This window comes from Xenopus laevis, chromosome 6L (assembly GCF_017654675.1).
Source record: "Xenopus laevis strain J_2021 chromosome 6L, Xenopus_laevis_v10.1, whole genome shotgun sequence".
NCBI lineage: Eukaryota > Metazoa > Chordata > Amphibia > Anura > Pipidae > Xenopus > Xenopus laevis.
Genome location: NC_054381.1, coordinates 44,358,099 through 44,377,104, shown reverse-complemented (window position 1 = coordinate 44,377,104; position 19,006 = coordinate 44,358,099). Strand labels below are relative to the sequence as shown.

Here is a 19,006-nt window from a genome sequence, read left to right as displayed (position 1 = left end):
CCAATTCCTACCCCGAACTGCCCTCCCACACGCTCCCTACAGCTCCTGTTTCACTCACTCCCCCACTGCAGGTAGGAAATTGGCTGGGGGGAGTTATTTCCCCCTCTCCCCAGACCATGGGGTCTGCTTCCTTTTTAGTAATACCAGTGTTAAAGTGTTTGGATAATTAGATTTTGGAAAATTAATTTTCTGATAAACACCAAAACTGTTTAAATATGTCAAGAAAGCAGCAACAAATGCACTCACATACAGTAGAACCCCCATTTTACATTTTTCAGTGTAAAATTCAGGACAATGTAAAATCAGGGAAATGTATTATGCATAATATATAGGAGGGACCACAAAACAACAATGCAAAATGAGGAAAAAAATTAGGGATGCACCAAATCCACTTTTTTGGATTCGGCCAAACCCCCGAATCCTTTGCAAAAGATTCGGCCGAATACCAAACCGAAACATTTTTTACTTCCTTGTTTTATGACAAAAAGTCACGTGATTTTCCTCCCCACCCCTAATTTACATATGCAAATTAGGATTCTGGCCGAATCCCAAACCGAATCCTGGATTCGGTGCATCCCTAGAAAAAATAGAGGTTTCACTGTATTTATTAAAACGATAGTAGTCTATGGGAATTGTGAATATTCCATTCCATCAATTTGATTCAAAGAAGCTTGTTCTCTGCCCCTTTGCAGCAGCCAACATACAAAAAGGCTGCCACTGTGATGGGTAGTGATTTGCAGTATACATAGCCTATTGATGTATGTGCCCAGTTAGGTTAAAACAATTACCATAAAAGGAAAAATAAAGGTAATTGTCAGTTTCTATAAGGGGACTGGTTTGGGATGTTGAAAATAATACTATTTACATTATTTAGTTCTTGGGACAAGATCATAAATATATCATACGTATAGCTCAATTAACCATATCACACTGAAGATTCATATACAGTTTTATATACAAGAGATCACAGTTGCTTGCATTTAGACAGTACTAAATTTATGGGATCTATTATCAGGAATGCTTTGTTTTTTAGATAGGAAGTCCTTTTATAATGTACAGTACTGTGCTCTAATGCTACTAAATAGAATTTGAACATTGTTTTGCATACACTAGATACACAGATAAGGGATCTTTCCGTAATTTGGATTTCCATATCTTAAATTCGCTAAAAATCATTTAAACATTAAATAAACCCATTAGGATTGTTTGCCCACCAATATAGTTTTGGGCAGCTAAGCTTGGAATAAGTACAGGGTACTGTTTTATTATTACAGAAAAAAGGAAATCATTCAAAAATTAGAAATATTTGATTAAAATGGAGTCTATGGGAGATGGTCTTTCCGTAATTCTGATCCTATACCTGTACTACAGGCCATTTACTATGGCACTGACATACGGTAATTACGACCATTTTGGATAACGTGTGCAAAACAAAGATATGGGGGTAAATTTACTAATGGTCGAATATCGAGGGTTAATTAACCTTCGATATTCGACCCTCGAAGTTAAATCCTTCGACTTTGAATATCGAAGTCTAAGGATTTAGCGCTATTCGTTCGAACGAACGATTCGAAGGATTTTAATCCATCGATTGAACAATTTTCCTTTCGATCCCAAATTGGCAGGAAAGCCTATGGGGACCTTTCCCATAGGCTAACATTGATGCTCGGTAGGTTTTAGTTGGCGAAGTAGGTGGTCGAAGTTTTTTTAAAGAGACAGTACTTCAACTATCGAATGGTCGAATAGTCGAACGATTTTTAGTTAGAATCGTTCAATTCGTAGTCGAAGGTCGAAGTAGCCAAAAAAACGTTCGAAATTTGAAGTATTTTTTATTCTATTCATTCACTTGAGCTAAGTAAATGTGCCCCCTCATGCCTGTGCAATAATAATAATAGTAAGTGAATCCAAATTAATAACAATTCTTTTTTTTATTGCCCATTAAAAAACGCTTTTTTTTATTGGCCGTTAAAAATCGCCTTTTCGATTTTGAGGTCTCCTTCAAGATTATAGTTTGTGAGCTTATATTGCCTACGAAATTCTGAAGCATAAAAGGCTTAACAATTTTTATGAGGCTGGCACATTCTTGTGAAAGAGCCGAACTGTCCAGCTGGCTGTCGAAAGGACAGTTCTAGAAATGGCTTCCTACGTAACACTGTTGCTTTATGCATAATCCTAAAAGCTAAGGCAGGTCCTCGGAAGGAATTTTTAAAACGAAAAAATTATTATTTCCTGGATGATTTTCAAGTTTTAACACAGAATGCTTTGTATGCGGGATGCTTATGTGTCTGTGACACTCTGCATGTTATAGGAACACTACCACGCTATGCATAAGTGATGACAACGCAGAAGATTAAACTTTCTGCATGATGCTCTACAAAATTGGTTTCCCGTGGTCTTCTTGCTTAAAGAACCTGTGAGGATACTTTTACCTAAAGATCCCTTATATCCCAGAGATTAACGTTGCAGTAGTACAAACCATATTGCAGGGTGAAGCAGCAGTTTCTCCTTAAAGGGGTGGTTCACCTTTATGTTAACTTTTAGTATGTTATAGAATAGCTCATTTTAAGCAACTTTTAATCTGGTCTTCATTTTTTAAAACAGTTTTTAATCTAAAAAAATACAAATGCTCTGTAAGGCTACAAATGTATTGTCATTGCTATTTTTGTAATACTCATCTTTCTCTTCAGACCCTCTTCTATTCATATTCTTATCTCTTACCCTTATTTAGGATAATTTGGATCCTAGCAACCAGACTGCTGAAATTGCAAACTGGAGAGTTTCTGAATAAAAGGCTAAATAACTTAAAAAACACAAAAATATATTGGCTAATCATTATGGTGTACCTTGATGTTATTGACAAGTTTAAAAGAACAGTAACACCAAAAATTAAAGTGTTTTGAAGTAATATACTGTTTCCCTGCACTGGTACAACTAGTGTTTTTGCTTCCGAAAAACTACTATATTTTATACAAACAAGCTGCTGTGTAGCCATGGGGGAAGACATTCAAGGCATAGGTTATACAGCAGATAACAGATACAGTCTGTAGAATTCCATTGTATTCTATTACAGAGCGTATCTATTATCTGTGTTAACCTGTGCCTTTTCTCCTTTTTTAGCCTGAATGGCTGCCCCCATGGCTACACACCACCTATTTATATAAACTATAGTAGTCTTTCTAAAGCAAACACATAACTTTTATCAATGCTGGTCAAAAGTACAGTATATTTAAATAACGTCAAAACACTTTTTTGTGTGTTACTGTTCCTTTAATATCCAACAGTCATGTTATTGAACAAAAACTTCTGTGTTTATTAAATATGCAGATACTCAGCGGTACCATTTACTGTACCACTGATTTTAAAGAACTTGACATTGTTAATCAATGCACTATTTGTGTTTCCAGGTAATAGAAGATAGTTCAGTTCATTGTCTTCACTAATCTATATATTTCTATTTAGTACATCAACACTAGTCTCAAAAGAATCAAATTATGCAAATCTGGATCCTACCTGTGCTTGTCCTCCAGTGTGCAGAGGAGGGTGTGGAGACGTCTGATGGTGCGACGGATGTGCATGGAGGTGTGAATGAGAGTGATGGTGAGGATGTCCCTGTTGGTGATGGGGTTGAGAGTGTGGATGGTGTGGTGGATGCTGGTGCTGTTGATGAGGGTACGGATGATGCTGTGGCAAGCTTTGGTGCTGATGCGGGTGAGAGTGCATATGATGATGTGGACTCTGCTCCTGTCGGGAATTCATCATATCTATCATGTGACCCATAGAGTTCATATTCCCATTGGATATAGCTCCTGGATGATGGCTTAAAGCTGCCTTTAATCTCTGAAAGCAAAAGAAACAAAAATCATCAAATGTGAAGTTTGTATAAAATCATTTACTACATGTGAAACAGTGACCATTACTGAGCAGGCAAGGTAGTAACATGCACACAGTCTGATCTTGTATAACTGATACCAATCACATATTCTGTATTCGATTTAAGTCTTAGAATGATGCCGTTTATATGGGTGCCTGTGAGTTAATTAGATAATCTATGTAGATATATGCAGAGATACAGTATAAGCAGTAGTTGTCATTGTCAGAAACTGTCATATCCTTTGCATTAGCTGAGATAAATATTTCAACATTAAACAATATCCGTTTCCTAGTAAGAATTCTCAATTTGACCTCAGCTAAAAAAAAGTAACGACTCATGTGTATAACTGGAATCTGGAACCACTTGCTAAGCTATTCTCTCATACTTTTCAATTATCTAATAGATAAAAGAACTGAATGATCCTTAGAATTGCACCCCCCCATTCAGTGATGGTAGAAAGTCTATACGTTCCCAGTTAAAACTTTAAAAGAAATTGTCAGTTAGACAACAACTTGTCTAACTGACTTGTCTACTACTTAGGTAGTAGGTAAGTTTTCACCCAATCCAACTGGGAAAAGGTAGACACTTACATCTCCCATTTCTCAAGAATTCTGCTTAATAGAAACTAAAATTGAAATGGAAGTGCTAGGGACACCTCACTTTATTTCTTTTTATAACATTAAAGTATTAAGGTCTTCTATGGGTCAAGCACAAATATTATTCTTTTATATGCGTTCTTACTGTAGGGAGGTAGTGCTGGGTCCCCGCACTTACCACCCTCCTGTAGCAGTCCCCTATAGCACCAAACTTGGGTCATTCAATAGGAGCCTGCATGTATATTGTCAGCAGCTGCTTAGCAACCAGCTGATTCACAATCACAGGGCTACAGGAAGTTGCAAAGCAGCCTGGGAGCCACCAGAATGAAGAGGAAGCTGGGAAGTCTGGCAGAGGAAGCCAAGAGGAAGAGAGAGAATGTCCCACAGTTCAATTTCCTGCATGTGGGCCCAGGGAGCTGGAAGGCCCCACCATAAATGGAGTGAAGCACTGTCAGGGGTGTTGATAGGGTTACACATGCTTTGATAAAGATAAATTCAAACCTAAACCTAAAGGGCAGTCTCTAAACCATTCACAGCTACTCAGAACAGTAAATATCACTTGTGCCATAATCATTCACAAGTCTATATTTTATTTACTCTTCTGTCTGCAATGAAAATGTGAAAAATACTTACAGTACAAGAAAAGAGTGGAAAGTAAGACCCTCACATATGTTATTATATTTGGTCTTCTGTACTACCATCATACTCCTTTTATATAAGAGTACTAACTTTTTTTGAGAGGAGTTTGTTAGGAGGGCACAGGTAAGGGTTGGGGTATTTTGTTAAGCCCGGTAGCTTGCATAGTGGAGGCCAATGGCTTCTGATCCTGAGTAGGAAATGGCAAGAAGATAAATGCCTTCTATCCCTGAAAAGGGAGGGGTTTCCTGATAACTTACACCAATAGCTTTATCTACATATCACCCACCACACAGGGTAAATGGAAGGAAATTTGGTGTAACCCCCTCTTCCCCTTTAGGGGATGTGGTGAATTTTCAACCCCTATTCTACTGAAATGAGGTAGAGGAGCTAAGATGTAGTGCAATGGCACAAAAGTGGTTCTGAAAACTTTATATATCAAGTAAGTAAAAATAAATGGACTTGACATAGTCAAGATATACTGTATAATTAAGCTGGATCCCTATCAGATGTCGATATCAAACACACATACAGAGTCTTTTGTGCAAACTTAGCCTTTTCTGCAGAAAAAATGATTGACAAATTCTATGATGCAGCTGTTTGTTATACACTGGGGGTTCTTAGCATTCCCTAATTAGGTGTGTCCAGTACAGAAACTCCCTACTCTTTATTGCTAGCTGCCTTGGATATAAATTGTGGTAAAACATGATCAACCTCACCCAGTCCCAAACTGGTTACACTCATCTCCAGTTCAGTACTAAAATCCCTGCTCAGTTCACTCAAGGGTGCATGATGTATTTCTGTCAGTATGTTCACAGCTGAATGGCAAACAAGAACCCCCATAATAAATACTGCACAAGGGGGGAAATGCCAGAACCATTTTTTCCTTCAACAGTGGCTGAAAATGTTTGTTAGATCAAATAAAAAATATATCTTTAGTTTTCAGGTTTACTGAGGAGCTTTCTTCAGATGGGATTAAAAAGGGTGAATGCAGAGTCCTGCAGCACAGCACTTGTAGGCAGTTTGTTCTGTATTAGACTTTCTAAACCTGCAGTCCATCAGTTGTTGAAATGCAGCTTCCATCCTCCATCAGCCACAGCTTTATATGAAAATGTACTACAAAATGTATTTTTTGCCCAAACCCTGACATTACAACACAACTAAAGAAGGACTTGGTCTACTAAAAAGATATTTTAGTATTAAGTGGAATTCCAAAATATTTAATATATGGTAACTTTATTTTGCATTAGTAGAAAAATGTATAAACAACTTAAAGGGATTCTGTCATGAGGTTTATGGTGTAGTTTTTATTTCTAAACTATTTACATTACAAATAATTTACTCTACCATATAATTTTTTATATATGAATCAACAAGTGCAATTGTTTAGGTGTAATATTGATGTGTAGGCGGCCATCTCAGGTCAAATTGCCTGATCCTGTGCTTTCAGAAAAAGACAGCAATTCACAATGGAACTACTTTCAGACAGGTTTTTACTATTTAATGTAACTGCAGGAGTCACCGTGGGAATTGGATTTTTGAGGGGCCCATTTACTTAGCTCAAGTGAAGGAATAGAGGAAACTTCGAATTTCAAATGTTTTTTTTGGCTACTTCGACCATCGAATGGGCTACTTCAACCTTCGACTACGACTTTGAAACGAACGTTTCGAACTCTTTAAAAAAAAAATTTCGGCCCCCTAGTTCGCCACCTAGAACCTACCAATTTTAGCCTATGGGGAAAAATCGTTCGATCGATGGATTAAAATCCTTCTAATCGAACGATTCGAGGATTTAATCGTCCGATCGAACGAATTGCGGTAAATCCTTCGACTTCGATATACGAACGATTTCAATTCGGCAGTCGAATATCGAGGGTTTATTAACCCTCTGTATTCAACCTTAAGTAAATTTGCCCCTGAGTGTTGATCTTATATCTACCAGGACACTGTTATCTTGTGTCAGGGAACTGTTATATCATTACATTCCCAGTGTTATGTTGATAGGCTGTTGGGAGGTAAGGGACAGGGGTGATATCACTCCGGCTTGCAGTGTGGCAGTAAAGAGTGACTAAAATTTATCAGAGCACAAGTCATATGAGGGAACCTGGGAAACTAAGAGCATGTCTAGATTCATGTCATATTTCAAAATTAAATATAAAATAAACTGTTTGCTGTTTTGAAAAACAGATTTCAGTGCATAATTCTGCTGGAGCATGTTTTCCTATGACAGAATCCCTTTAACCTAGTTATACACTGTATACTTGTTGCAAACTATATTTCTTATATTGAAAATGTATATTTTAACTCTTTGTATACTTGCAGTGCTTTAAAATATATACATGCTACTTTGATATTGCCAAATATGTCAATGTGGTGGGAACATTTTCTGCCTGATTTTTATTCATGCCCCATGAAGCTCATTACACCCTTAACATGCTCTGTTGTGCCTTTACCAAGAACCCCTACACCCAAGTACAATATATAAATCTGCCAGGCTTCCAGATACTATAGGACAGTTGACAGCAATGCAGTATAATATTGTGGTCTATCTATATCTCTGAATGTTCTGTTCAAGATATCAAGATTTAGCAAGATACTAGATATATTCCATAAAAACATAAACATAAAGAAAGATATAGAAGTCCTGACTCTTCTGCCATTTTATCAATGTGTAAAGGAAGCTTTACCAAGGTTTAGGAATGGGACTCCTTAAAATATTTTGAGGTACCAAAAGCTCTTACTTATGTCATTAAATAAAAAATTGTCAATTTACAGTTTTGTCTTTGGGGCAGCAGTGAATTTGTAAAACATTTTCTCAAATTTAATTCAAACAAGCTTAACTAAATGTCTGAATCTCCCCAATAGCTTGAATCGAGAAGGGAGCTGTATAATTCTAATGTACACGGGCTTTTGCAAAGCAAAATCATTTGCATGTGCCTTAAGTGCTCATTTTTAGCAAGATCAATCACTTCCAGTGTTTATAATCCACCAGAACCTATCAAGGATAAAATAAACTGTTTACATCTAGTGCTCTAGCCTGGGAATTCACTTTATTTGCTTTAATTTAAAAATCTGCTCTATTTAACGGCTGAAAAAAAAAAACCCTGCGATGCTGCGGAGATTTAAATGTGCTTCTGGCTGCAGTGGGGCTGTATGGAAAAGTGACAGAATACATTTTCATTGCTGCTTTCTTGGCTCTTCATAAGTGCAATTTGTAGGCTTGACTTAAAGTGCAATAAAATAGCAAAGGTCCAAGGGTAAAATAAGATGTTGAGTTGCTTCTCTGGTGCATACATAATCATTGTCTCTGCTTGGTGCTTGTAAAGTTAAAAGGTTATGCATACATTTTTAAACTTTTTTTAAAAAACTTAAATTTAAACTTAATTCTCCACAATTTTAAGTAGAGAATTAAACACTTTAAACTCATTAAATCGCGAAAAAACTAAAAAAAAAGTGAATTATAAAAAATGTGAATTATAAAATAGCTTGAATGCTAAAAAATACTTTTCCTATGGACTTAATAGTAAAAGCTTGCCAGGTTTTACTCTCGACAATTTTTAACTCACTTGTAAACTGAACTGAAAAGTCAGAATGACTATGTCATTGATTCTCTTGGAATGCTAAATTCTCATAAAACATGCAAATGCAAAACATATAGGTTTCCGGATAATGGATCCCATACCTCTATTACAATAGCACTTGAGGCCCATAGATAAACAATACTTGCTCTAAAGGAGCATAAAGCCAGCAATCATTAGACTTAATAGAGGTGCAAGGCAAGAGTGGCCTGGAAAGCTCTTGGCACAGCCTGAGATGGACTATGTAAAGCAGACTCTTCTAATGAACCACATCATAAGACTCATTTAACAAGTATTTGGATCAGAAAGACACGGCACCTGAAAAATACATGATCCCTTTAATTTTTTAAAGAATACCATGGAATGTTTTACTAGACCACTGCAGACTAGCATCCCAATAAACTGTTATCAAGAAAGCTGAGTAAAGTGCTTTCTCTGTCTAAAGCCTCTGGATTACTGCCATAAATAAAGAGAAAACCCTGTTTGCTAACAGGGAAATACTTGAAAAAAAGATAGTGCTTACCTGCTGCCAAAAAAAACCAAAACGGTACAGTTACATATAATTTACTTCTAATATCAAAAAGGATATCTTTATTTGCTCTGAAATGTGCACCTTATTTATTTTTAGAGAAGATAAATGCACAGAGCGGGATAAAAACTGTATGCAGAAAGCCATAAAGCAGCAATAAAAAAACCTATAAGAAAACAATAGCCTGAGGCACTTCAGGTCGTCATATATAACATTTTCACTAAAGTAGCAATGTACTCTCAAGTGTCAGATAGAGTGAATATATCTTTTTTTAAATGAGCCCTACCTGATGGGATATGAAGTGTATGTCAAGTGCCCTATATATATGTTATTATTCTATACAGATATGAAACCTGTTATCCAGAATGCTTGGGACCTGGGGTTTTCAGGAGAAAGGATCTTTCCATAATTTCAATCTTCATACAATAAGTCTACTTAAAATGAATATAATTGTTTCCCCTCTAATAAAGATTAATTATATTTAATTTTTCACAAGGAAGTGTTTCTTTAAAAGGAAATCAATTTTAAAAATCAAAATTATTTTATTAAAATGAAGTCTATGGGAGATGGCCCTCCCGTAATTCAGAGCTTTCTGGATAACAGGTTTCTGGATAACAAATCCCATACCTGTACTGTAAAACAATTGAAGAGCCAACTCTTGTAAATGGCAGCTCCCAGAATATTAAGCTTGCAATGGCTGCTCTACAAATATGTAAAAATAACAGCTGCTAGGGACCCAGAGGTACAGTTTCAGCATATGTGTGCAAAATACATCACCATCCTTAGAATGAGGGTCTTGAATGACCAAAAAGATTTTGCAGTGAAGCCCAGTATTAGATCAAAAAATTCATATGATCCGGGTTTTCTCTTGATTTTATCGAGTTTTTTCCTGACCTGACTTTTCGAGTTATTTTATTGATAAATAAGATAAAATCATGGCTGGGAGTTTGGTCGAGCTTGGTTTAATAAAAACATGAGATAAATTTGAGGTTTAGTAAATAACCCCCTTAGTTTCAATAAAAAAGTCACAGCGAACAAAAGTTCAGTAAGATTATTCGGGGGAAATGAGAGATATTATACAGTTTCTATATGCCCCTATGTGTATTTTGTTCCCAGGGTGGCCTCTTGGGTGTGAGTGGGGGTGGCAAAAATGTGGATGGGTGGGGGGGGGGGGTCCCTGCCGGTTTAGATGCATTGGGGTGTATAGTTATGGCCCTGCCTCCATTTTTTCTTCTCCTCTGTCTCAACTCCTATTCCCTCCTCTGTCTTTGTTCCCCCACAGTTCTTTCTCTACCCCGTCTACCCTTTCGTATCGTCTTTATTGTAATGTAATTGTTTTGCCCTAGGTAAGCAAGGTAAACAAAGCAAGGTAAAGGTGTCCATAAGGCTAGTGGCAGATGGGGAGATTAGTTGCCCAGTGACAAATCTCTTCTGCGGGCGACTAATCTCCCCGTACTGTCTTCCCGCAGGCTAAAATACGAATCGCCGGCTTTGCATTTACGAAGTTGCCCGAAGTTGCCTCGATTTGTATTTTAGCCAGTGGGCAGGAGTACGGGGAAATAAATCGTTCGCAGAAGAGGAGATATGTCACTAATCTCCCCATTTGCCACTAGCCTAAAGCATGTAGAGGTAGCTCATGAATAAGTACACTCTGCATAAAGGTGAGCTGCCTAATATAATTCATTTAGCATAAATAACCTCTACTTGTTAATAATAGATATGTTGGAAGTCTCCTGGTATTTCACTGGTTAACAATTTTCCTAGCAAAGGGAATAAACTGTAATGAAGAAATATTTACAGGCATCTTCAAATATCTTCTACCCCGATGCCTTTGAGTGTAATTAAATAAACAAACAATAACATCTATTGACTGGAAAGGGTACAACACCATCCCCTTTGTGGGAAAGCCTTAGTGACAAAGGGTTGCATTGATCAGGCATGATGCCTACAGGCAAGAAGCAGGCAAATCAAGATAAATTGGGCCAGATCATTGTGAGCATAGCCTTGAAGACAGGGGAACAAAATAAAGTTCTTTGTTTAAAGGGGTTGTTCACCTTCAAACAACTAGTTGTCTTCAGATAGATCACCAGAAATAACAACCTTTTCCAATTACTTTTTATTTTCTGTGTGTCACCGTTTTTCTAATATTGGAATATGTCATTTTTTACCTTGCAAAGCAGCTCTGGGAGGGGGGGAGTCGCCGACCCTGTAAGCTGTTCTAAATTGATACATTTCTTATCTTTGTCCCTGCTGAGCAGAATCTCTGGGTTTCATTACAGGCAGCTGTTAGAATTGGTACAATAGTTGCTAATACTCCAGAGATGCTGCTGAGAAATGGATCAACTAAATGTTGCAAAATTGGAACAGAGTCTGCACCTGAATTACTGAGCTGCCAGACTCAAACACCAGACACGGGAACATTCAACTTTAAACGTAGATTTTGGAAAAACTGTAAAAAAATAAATAATGGAAAGTAATTGGAAAAAGTCTTTATTTCTGGGGAACAATCCGAAAACAGGAAGGTGAACAACCCCTTTAAAAGAGGGTTTGTATTTACGTAAATTTGTTTTCCTGTAAGTCTTAATATTTACTGTATGTAGATTTAAGTTTTTCCCACTTCCATTTTATTACTGCATTTTTCTGCCTGATGGATTTAGTCTTCTTTGGGTTTTGTGACCATGATACCTGAATAGCAGACCTAGAATATTCTATTTTCAGAAATACAAAAATGCTTGTTGTTATTGACCTAGTATTCCTAAAAATAAAAACATTTCCCTTCAGTGTTCTTAGTTAATTTATGTATCCATTTCCTATATACAGGATTCGTATCCCAGTGCCGGCTCGTTTTTTGTTTGACTAGTTATAAGCAGGACCTGCTTTGAATGCTCTTTATGAAGCATTGTATTGTGTGTTGAGCCACATCTCGAAAACTCTTATGCTGAGTGCAGTTGTGATTAATGGCTTATAAATTCTTAATTTCATTTCGCTGCACCTATATTGAACAATATTGAGCAAATGGAGCCTATAATTACTCTTATAAATCAGCTGCATAAAGCAGTCTTAGGCTTTCTCTGCGCACTCCTCCCCCAGGGGCCGGGATCACAGCTGCTCCGTTGCATGGAGGCTAATTGAAGGGCACGACTTTCCAAATGGATTCATTAATTACTCCAGCCAGATTCTCTGTGGACTTGTATCCACTGGGCGGATCCCTAATCCTCTGTGGCCATACACGTTCCACAAATGTTACAGCACTTGGAGATTATGCTTTAAATGCTTGCAGATGGATTGGCACAAGCCGTACATGATAAAATAGACCCTTTCCAGAGTATCATCCTATTTTTTGCTCTGCTGTATGTTCCAGATGTTTCTTTTTTTTACCGCATATCACTAACATAGCATCATATTTAGTGTAAAATAGTGCCCCTCAGGCTATAACGGAATAAAATGATGTTTGTTTTAGAATTATAGCATACATTGAGAAGTGATTAAGCTATGAGGCCCCATATATAGCTGTAATCAGTTTGGCATTATGACAAGTTAAACCTGGATTGACAAATTATAAATTCTGATTTAAAATCATTTTAGGACACATGTAAAACAAAAACAAAATTTGGTTTACAGTTTCTCGTATAAATGTGTGTTTGCCTTTTAGCTGCTCCATATCCTCAAGAAAATGTGGATGGGGGATGGGGGAGCTTGATTTTGAAAACATATAAACAGCAATGTGGAAGAAGTTTATGCCTAAAACTGATCAAGGGACATATTTACGAGGGCTGGAACCAGGGGCATAACGAAGTGGCATGTGCCTAATGTGCAATGGTGGAAGGTACAAACGCCCAAAACATCAGCTAAAATGTTGTGTTGAGGTTAAGGGCAGATGGGGTGTTTTTTCTCCTCCAAAATACCTTGGACTTTCCATTCATCCCAAGGCAAAGGCAAGAGCATAATTTTTGGGTCCCAGACTCACTGGATAATTTTATTCAGGACCCCATCCCCTCAGATTTGTTTAATAATGTAAATAGCTAAATAGCTAAACTTACTAGTCTTCCTTCCCATAAAAATGTGTGTGGGGGGGGTGCATGACTCAAATTATTGATTAGCCTATTTACATAACAAAACCAAGTTTTAAAACAAAGCACTAATTTTATGCTTCCACAAAAGCAGCTCATGAATCTTTACAATTTGAAGTCATTGTACAGAGTCTTCATCCCAGTAAATTAGGCAGTGAGACTGAGACTGAATGTGGTCAGCCAAGGACAGATACAATTTAGTAATTTTACAACCAACTTGTGTTGCTACTGCCATGTCAATGGCTCCTCCTGCCAACCAATTTGTCCTGTCAAACTGTTGTGATAAATTAGTTGTGTTAATTAATTTAGTACATACTGTATAAACTGCATGGGTCCCCCAACCAAATGAACCAAAGAACTATATGGGCCCCCCAATCAAATGAATTCTGTTTTGGCATGGTTGAGATACAGACAGGAATGTTATGCTGGTCCCATGAAAGATGAATACAATATGGCCACAAGTGTCACAGAGTGAAGGCAGTTCTGGGTCAGAAAATGTCCTAATTCATACTCCAGAGTGTGTCGACAGTTAGCCTGGATTTCCATTTTGGATTCTTAATGCTTCTGCTCTCATTCTGGTCAAATTCTTTGTACTAGATGCCCAAACACAATCATACAGGCAAACAAGTAGCTTATAAGGAATGGCATTGTCTGATTAGTTACAGTAAAGGCCTACACTATTATTGACAAAGTTCTTAAATATGGTATAAGTGCATACTATAGGTTACGGTATATTTATTTTGAACACTCTATAAACTTGAAAACAGCAAATATATTAGATATGAAAATGTAATGTTTTTTTTCAAAGACCTGTTTAATTTTTGCCTCTTCGTCCATGAAACAAGGAGCGCCTGTATTTTCCATCTTAATAAATATGTAAATAGGCGTACATGCCATTCTTGGCAAATATATTTGGAAGTATACCAAATTGTGCACAGTGATTGGCTGACACTCGGTTTCCAATTGTTAAGTGACATTTAAGTGGAATGAATGGCATAAAGTATCCAACAGAGTGGGATTTTACATTTATCCATAAGCCATGAAGTGGCTGCTCTGGGACAGCTGAGTAAACAGTTTGCTAAAGTCCTACTTAGATCCAGCCAATGGGTAACACCCATCATTTCATCTCTGAACAAAAACAAGACAGCCTGTCACAGTGCCCCTACTATGGCTGAGCTGCCATTTCTAGATCTGAAATTACCAAGTGTCACTTGAGCCGGCAATCATTTACATGAAGGCTCGTTTTTGATTGCCTGGCTCTACCAAATTTCTACTGATTTATCAAGGTCGAGATTGTGACGTCAAGAAACAAATGCCTATGAACAAAAAGTAAAACAGCAATGCTTTCTGTCAGTATGGTGAAAAGGTAACATCATTATGACATCAATTAGTAAGAACAGGTTCAGTTTGACCAATATGCAGTGAGTACATGCAAAAATGCTGCAAGAGAAATCTCGGGTTTTCATTTATATTCCAGGTTCACGTAATGTTCCCTTTGGTTTGAAGCACATTCCAAGATTTTAAAAAGAGAATTGCTTTTGGACGTTTTTTTAAAAATTTTTAAATGAAGGAACAAGAAGATATCAAATACTGGTAACAAGGGAAAATATATAATGTTGGGGATAAAGAATGATCTGGGACATTCAGTCCAAGCTGAAATCGTGGCTTACAAGAAATAACATTTCTAATTGTGGGGGCCGATTCACTAAGGGTCGAATATCTAGTGTTAATTAACCCTCGATATTTGACTAGGAATTAAAATCCTTCGACTTCGAATATCGAAGTCGAAGGATTTATCGCAGATAGTTCGATCGAACGATCGAAGGATAATTCCTTCAATCGAACGATAAAATCCTTTGAATCGAACGTTTCGAAGGATTTTAATCCAACGATCGAAGGAATATCCTTCGATCAAAAAAAGTTAGCCAAGCCTATGGGGACCTTCCCCATAGGCTAACATTGACTTCGGTAGCTTTTAGATGGCGAACTAGGGGGTTGAAGTTTTTTTTAAAGAGACAGTACTTCGACTATCGAATGGTCGAATAGTCGAACGATTTTTACTTTGAATCCTTCGATTCGAAGTCGAAGGTCGAAGTAGCCCATTCGATGGTCGAAGTAGCCCAAAAAAACCTTCGAAATTCGAAGTTTTTTACCTTGGAATCCTTCACTCGAAGTTAGTGAATCGGCCCCTAGATGTCTGCCTGTTCTTAGACATATCCTCGCCTGGAAGCAGTGATTGGAAAACTTGTGGCTGGCCAGCCAGCCTCAGACAATGGCAGCTTAGGTAAGACTAAAACTGAGTTTTGTGAGCAACAACATTATAGAATACACAAGTCATATACAGGAATATCATAAAAATATGAAGGTACAGTGCCTCTTTAAGAGTAAACATTTTGCAAGCGCAGGTGGTTATGGAATATTCAAATATGTTAAAACAAATACCTTTTAAGTTGTACATTTTGGGGTCAACTTTACCTTTAAAGCATGATTATAAATTGAGTTTGGTGCTGTGGATATAAAAACTGAAAAACGTATAAAAATAACACACAACACTTTTTTTTACACTCCTGAATAGGTTTTATTTAGCCAGTGGCATCAAATCAGCTGCTTATTTTTGAATTCCAAGTTTGAAAGCAAGTTTTGGTTGCATAAAAAACAAGTATAATGCTAACATGGCCTTCTGTAGGTTGCCATCCACATTGGAGCTACTAAACAGCCAATCACAACCCTTATTTGGCACCCCCCCCAGGATGTTTTTCATGCTTGTGTTGCTCCCTAACTCTTTTAACATTTGATTGTGGCTCACATATAAAACAAAGTTGGGGATCCTTGTTTTATACTCTGTAAATTTTAGTAAAACCAAAATGCCTGTACTAGTTTTTATGAATAGAACTTTGTGACTGCCAGTTGTAGATCAGGCTACTTGGGTACAGCTTGGTCACTCCCATAGGTATATTCTGAAATGAGAAGGTAGGGCTGCTACTTGGCTGTGAATTAGGAGCATATGTTGCTATCTATTTTCAGACTCTCCTTCAGTGCTTTACATGGAAAAAAGAAAGGTATCTTGGATTGTTAAAGGTATACTGTTATGGGAATTTTTATTTCCCAAAACGCATCAGTTAATAGTGCTGCTCCAGCAGACTTCTGCACTGAAATCCATTTCTCAAAAGTGCAAATAGATGTTTTTATATTTCATTTTGAAATCTGACATACATGCTTATATGGTAGAGTGAATTATTTGCAGTGTAAACATTGTAATTTAGAAAACGACATTGTAAAAATCATGAGATAATCCCATTAATAATGATTTGAGTACAGAGGACCTTTTATCTTTGTCTTTAAGTATTTAGCAGTCACAGTCTCACTGCAGCCCTGCCTACTTGTTTAAAATTTAATGGTGAGCACAACTTACTTACCCTTTTTTGCTATAGTTTTGGGGTGTTAATAATATTGTAATCTTTGTATAAGCTGCATGCCCTGATAGCATTAGTACTGCAAAGGAACATATATAAAGCTATCAAACAAAACCAAAATAGACGCTGCTTTTTGAAGAAATGTTGATTGTAATGGCTGAGATGATAGTGCTATCTGGCATTGCATGAGACATCAGTTTGGAATAACTCTGGCTACATAATTGCCAACTGTTATATTCCAGCTGCCATTATAACTTACCCTTTCTATGGGTAAGTAGCTATTTACACTCTAACATTTAATGAACCACTGTCTGGCAATAGAATTATTGTATCTGTGCGCTCTCTCTGCCATGTTAATGTTGACAAAATATTCTATAAACAAATAAATATTATTATAAAGAACATTCTTTTCAATTAAAACAAAGAAAACCCTTTTTTTTTCATAAAGGTATTTGAGTTGGTGGAAATCCTAAAGCATGTCCCTTGTGCCTTGTTTTATTAGTGCCGAGCATAAACAGCAATTACCCCTAATTTAGCTATTGAGAGCCTTCAGACATATAACATTACATTGTAAAACTTCCATATTTAGACAGAAGGGGAAAGGGGAAACTGATATGACACTCTTCCATAGACAGAGGGGCACCTTTGATTTATACCATCAAGGAAAAACAAATGGCTTCACTAAAGCTGATTACCCTAAGTACAGGGATAAGTTATTGGCTGACAACCGAAAGGTGAAAACAACATCAGCATTTTGCTGGCTCCAGGGGGAAAAATGCTTCATTTCTAAATCCTTTTAGTTAATTGCACAGCGGCAAGGCACAAACCCACGATTACCTCGCTGCATCAGATTGGGCTGGGAGATTTGATAGTCATGGGAATTTTACCAGGCTCACTACATTTAAAAAGTATTTGACGTGTTGTGCATTAATGGAGAAACGTGAGTTTTATCATTTGATATTTTGCATTGCCCATTAATAATGCAACAGTGCCGTTGACCTTGGCCATGATGTTCTGAAATCCAAAGCTTTAATTTAAATCCAGAGGCTTTATTTACTATTAGTGGGTTCAGTATCCATATATTAAACACATGATTCTACAGCTTTTCACATCTATTACTGTTCAATGTTAAAGTCAATGTTTCTTGGCCCACAATGCAATGATTTTCCCAGAATTCCAGCACAACAGCATGCACCTCCAAAATAGAAACTCAATGCAACTTCTGCCTGATTCCCCAAGGCAGGAGAAAATTCTTAGCGAATGGTGTCACATCTTTCATGTCATCACAAACAAATGAAATCAGTTATTTTTATATACACAATATGCTAAGGGTACCCAGAAAGTAACAAAAATTGATTAATTTAGAGTTGCACACCCCAAAGTAACGGCAAAATGCAGTGAGGGTGCTCCTGCGTAAACCACAAAATATAAAACCAAAAAAAAAAAAAAACGCATTTGTAAACTCCAAAGTAAGTTAATATAGCCTCACATTTATAATATTCTAAATATCACCTGTATTTTATAAAAACCACCACAACACTGTATACATAAATTACTTAAAGGGATTCTGTCATGGGAGAATATGTTTTTTACAAAGCACATCATTTACTATTACACCTCCAGCACAATCCTGCATTGAAATTCATTTTTCAAAAGAACAAACAGATTTTTTTTAATATTTAATTGTGAAATCTGACACAGGGCTAGACATTTACAGTCTCTGAATAAAGTCTCTGAACAATATGTCTTAAAAGCAATAGTGTAATTCATATGTCCATTTATTAGAGATGTTTTTCAAGTTCATGTGTGCAAAATATATTTAGTACATATATTTTCCTGAGTGTAAGGAAACATTCAAGAGTGTAAGGTGTAAGGATACATTCAAGAAGACACAAAAAACACTAGTGACTTGATCCTAGTTCACACTACTGATTACAACATAAATACATGAAGTACAATATAGTATTCCTTTAACAGGCAAGAAATGATTGTTTTGTATATTTCCTCCCATCACCACAATACTCAGCTAGTTGGTATAAGACATGTCACACTTATCTGCACATCTCACAGCTCCAGATGTTCCTCCTACTTGCATTCTTGTGTCCTACACTTTGCACCTTGTGTGCATGAATACAGTTCATTACAGTAGGCAGAGCCAGCAGTAGGTTTAAGGTTAATTTTTTGGGTTCATCGAGTATCTTAGTGAATAGTGTTCAAGTATGCACGATAATATTTGTAAATGAGTCCTTTGGCAATTAGCTATGACATTCTTGCGCCACCTTTGTGAATGCAATGTGCAGAATTCACTCTCTT

General features: G+C 36.9%; 1 protein-coding gene across 4 annotated transcripts in view; it reads right to left on the bottom strand.

Moving 5' to 3' along the window:
• Positions 1-19,006, bottom strand: part of creb5.L (cAMP responsive element binding protein 5 L homeolog) — a 275,913-nt gene that overhangs the window by 10,720 nt on the left and 246,187 nt on the right. For all 4 annotated transcript variants that reach the window (XM_018267420.2, XM_041565988.1, XM_018267422.2 and 1 more), the window contains one exon: positions 3,511-3,837. In XM_018267420.2, coding sequence (XP_018122909.1) covers positions 3,511-3,837 — 327 coding nt within the window. The remainder of the gene's footprint in view (positions 1-3,510; positions 3,838-19,006) is intronic.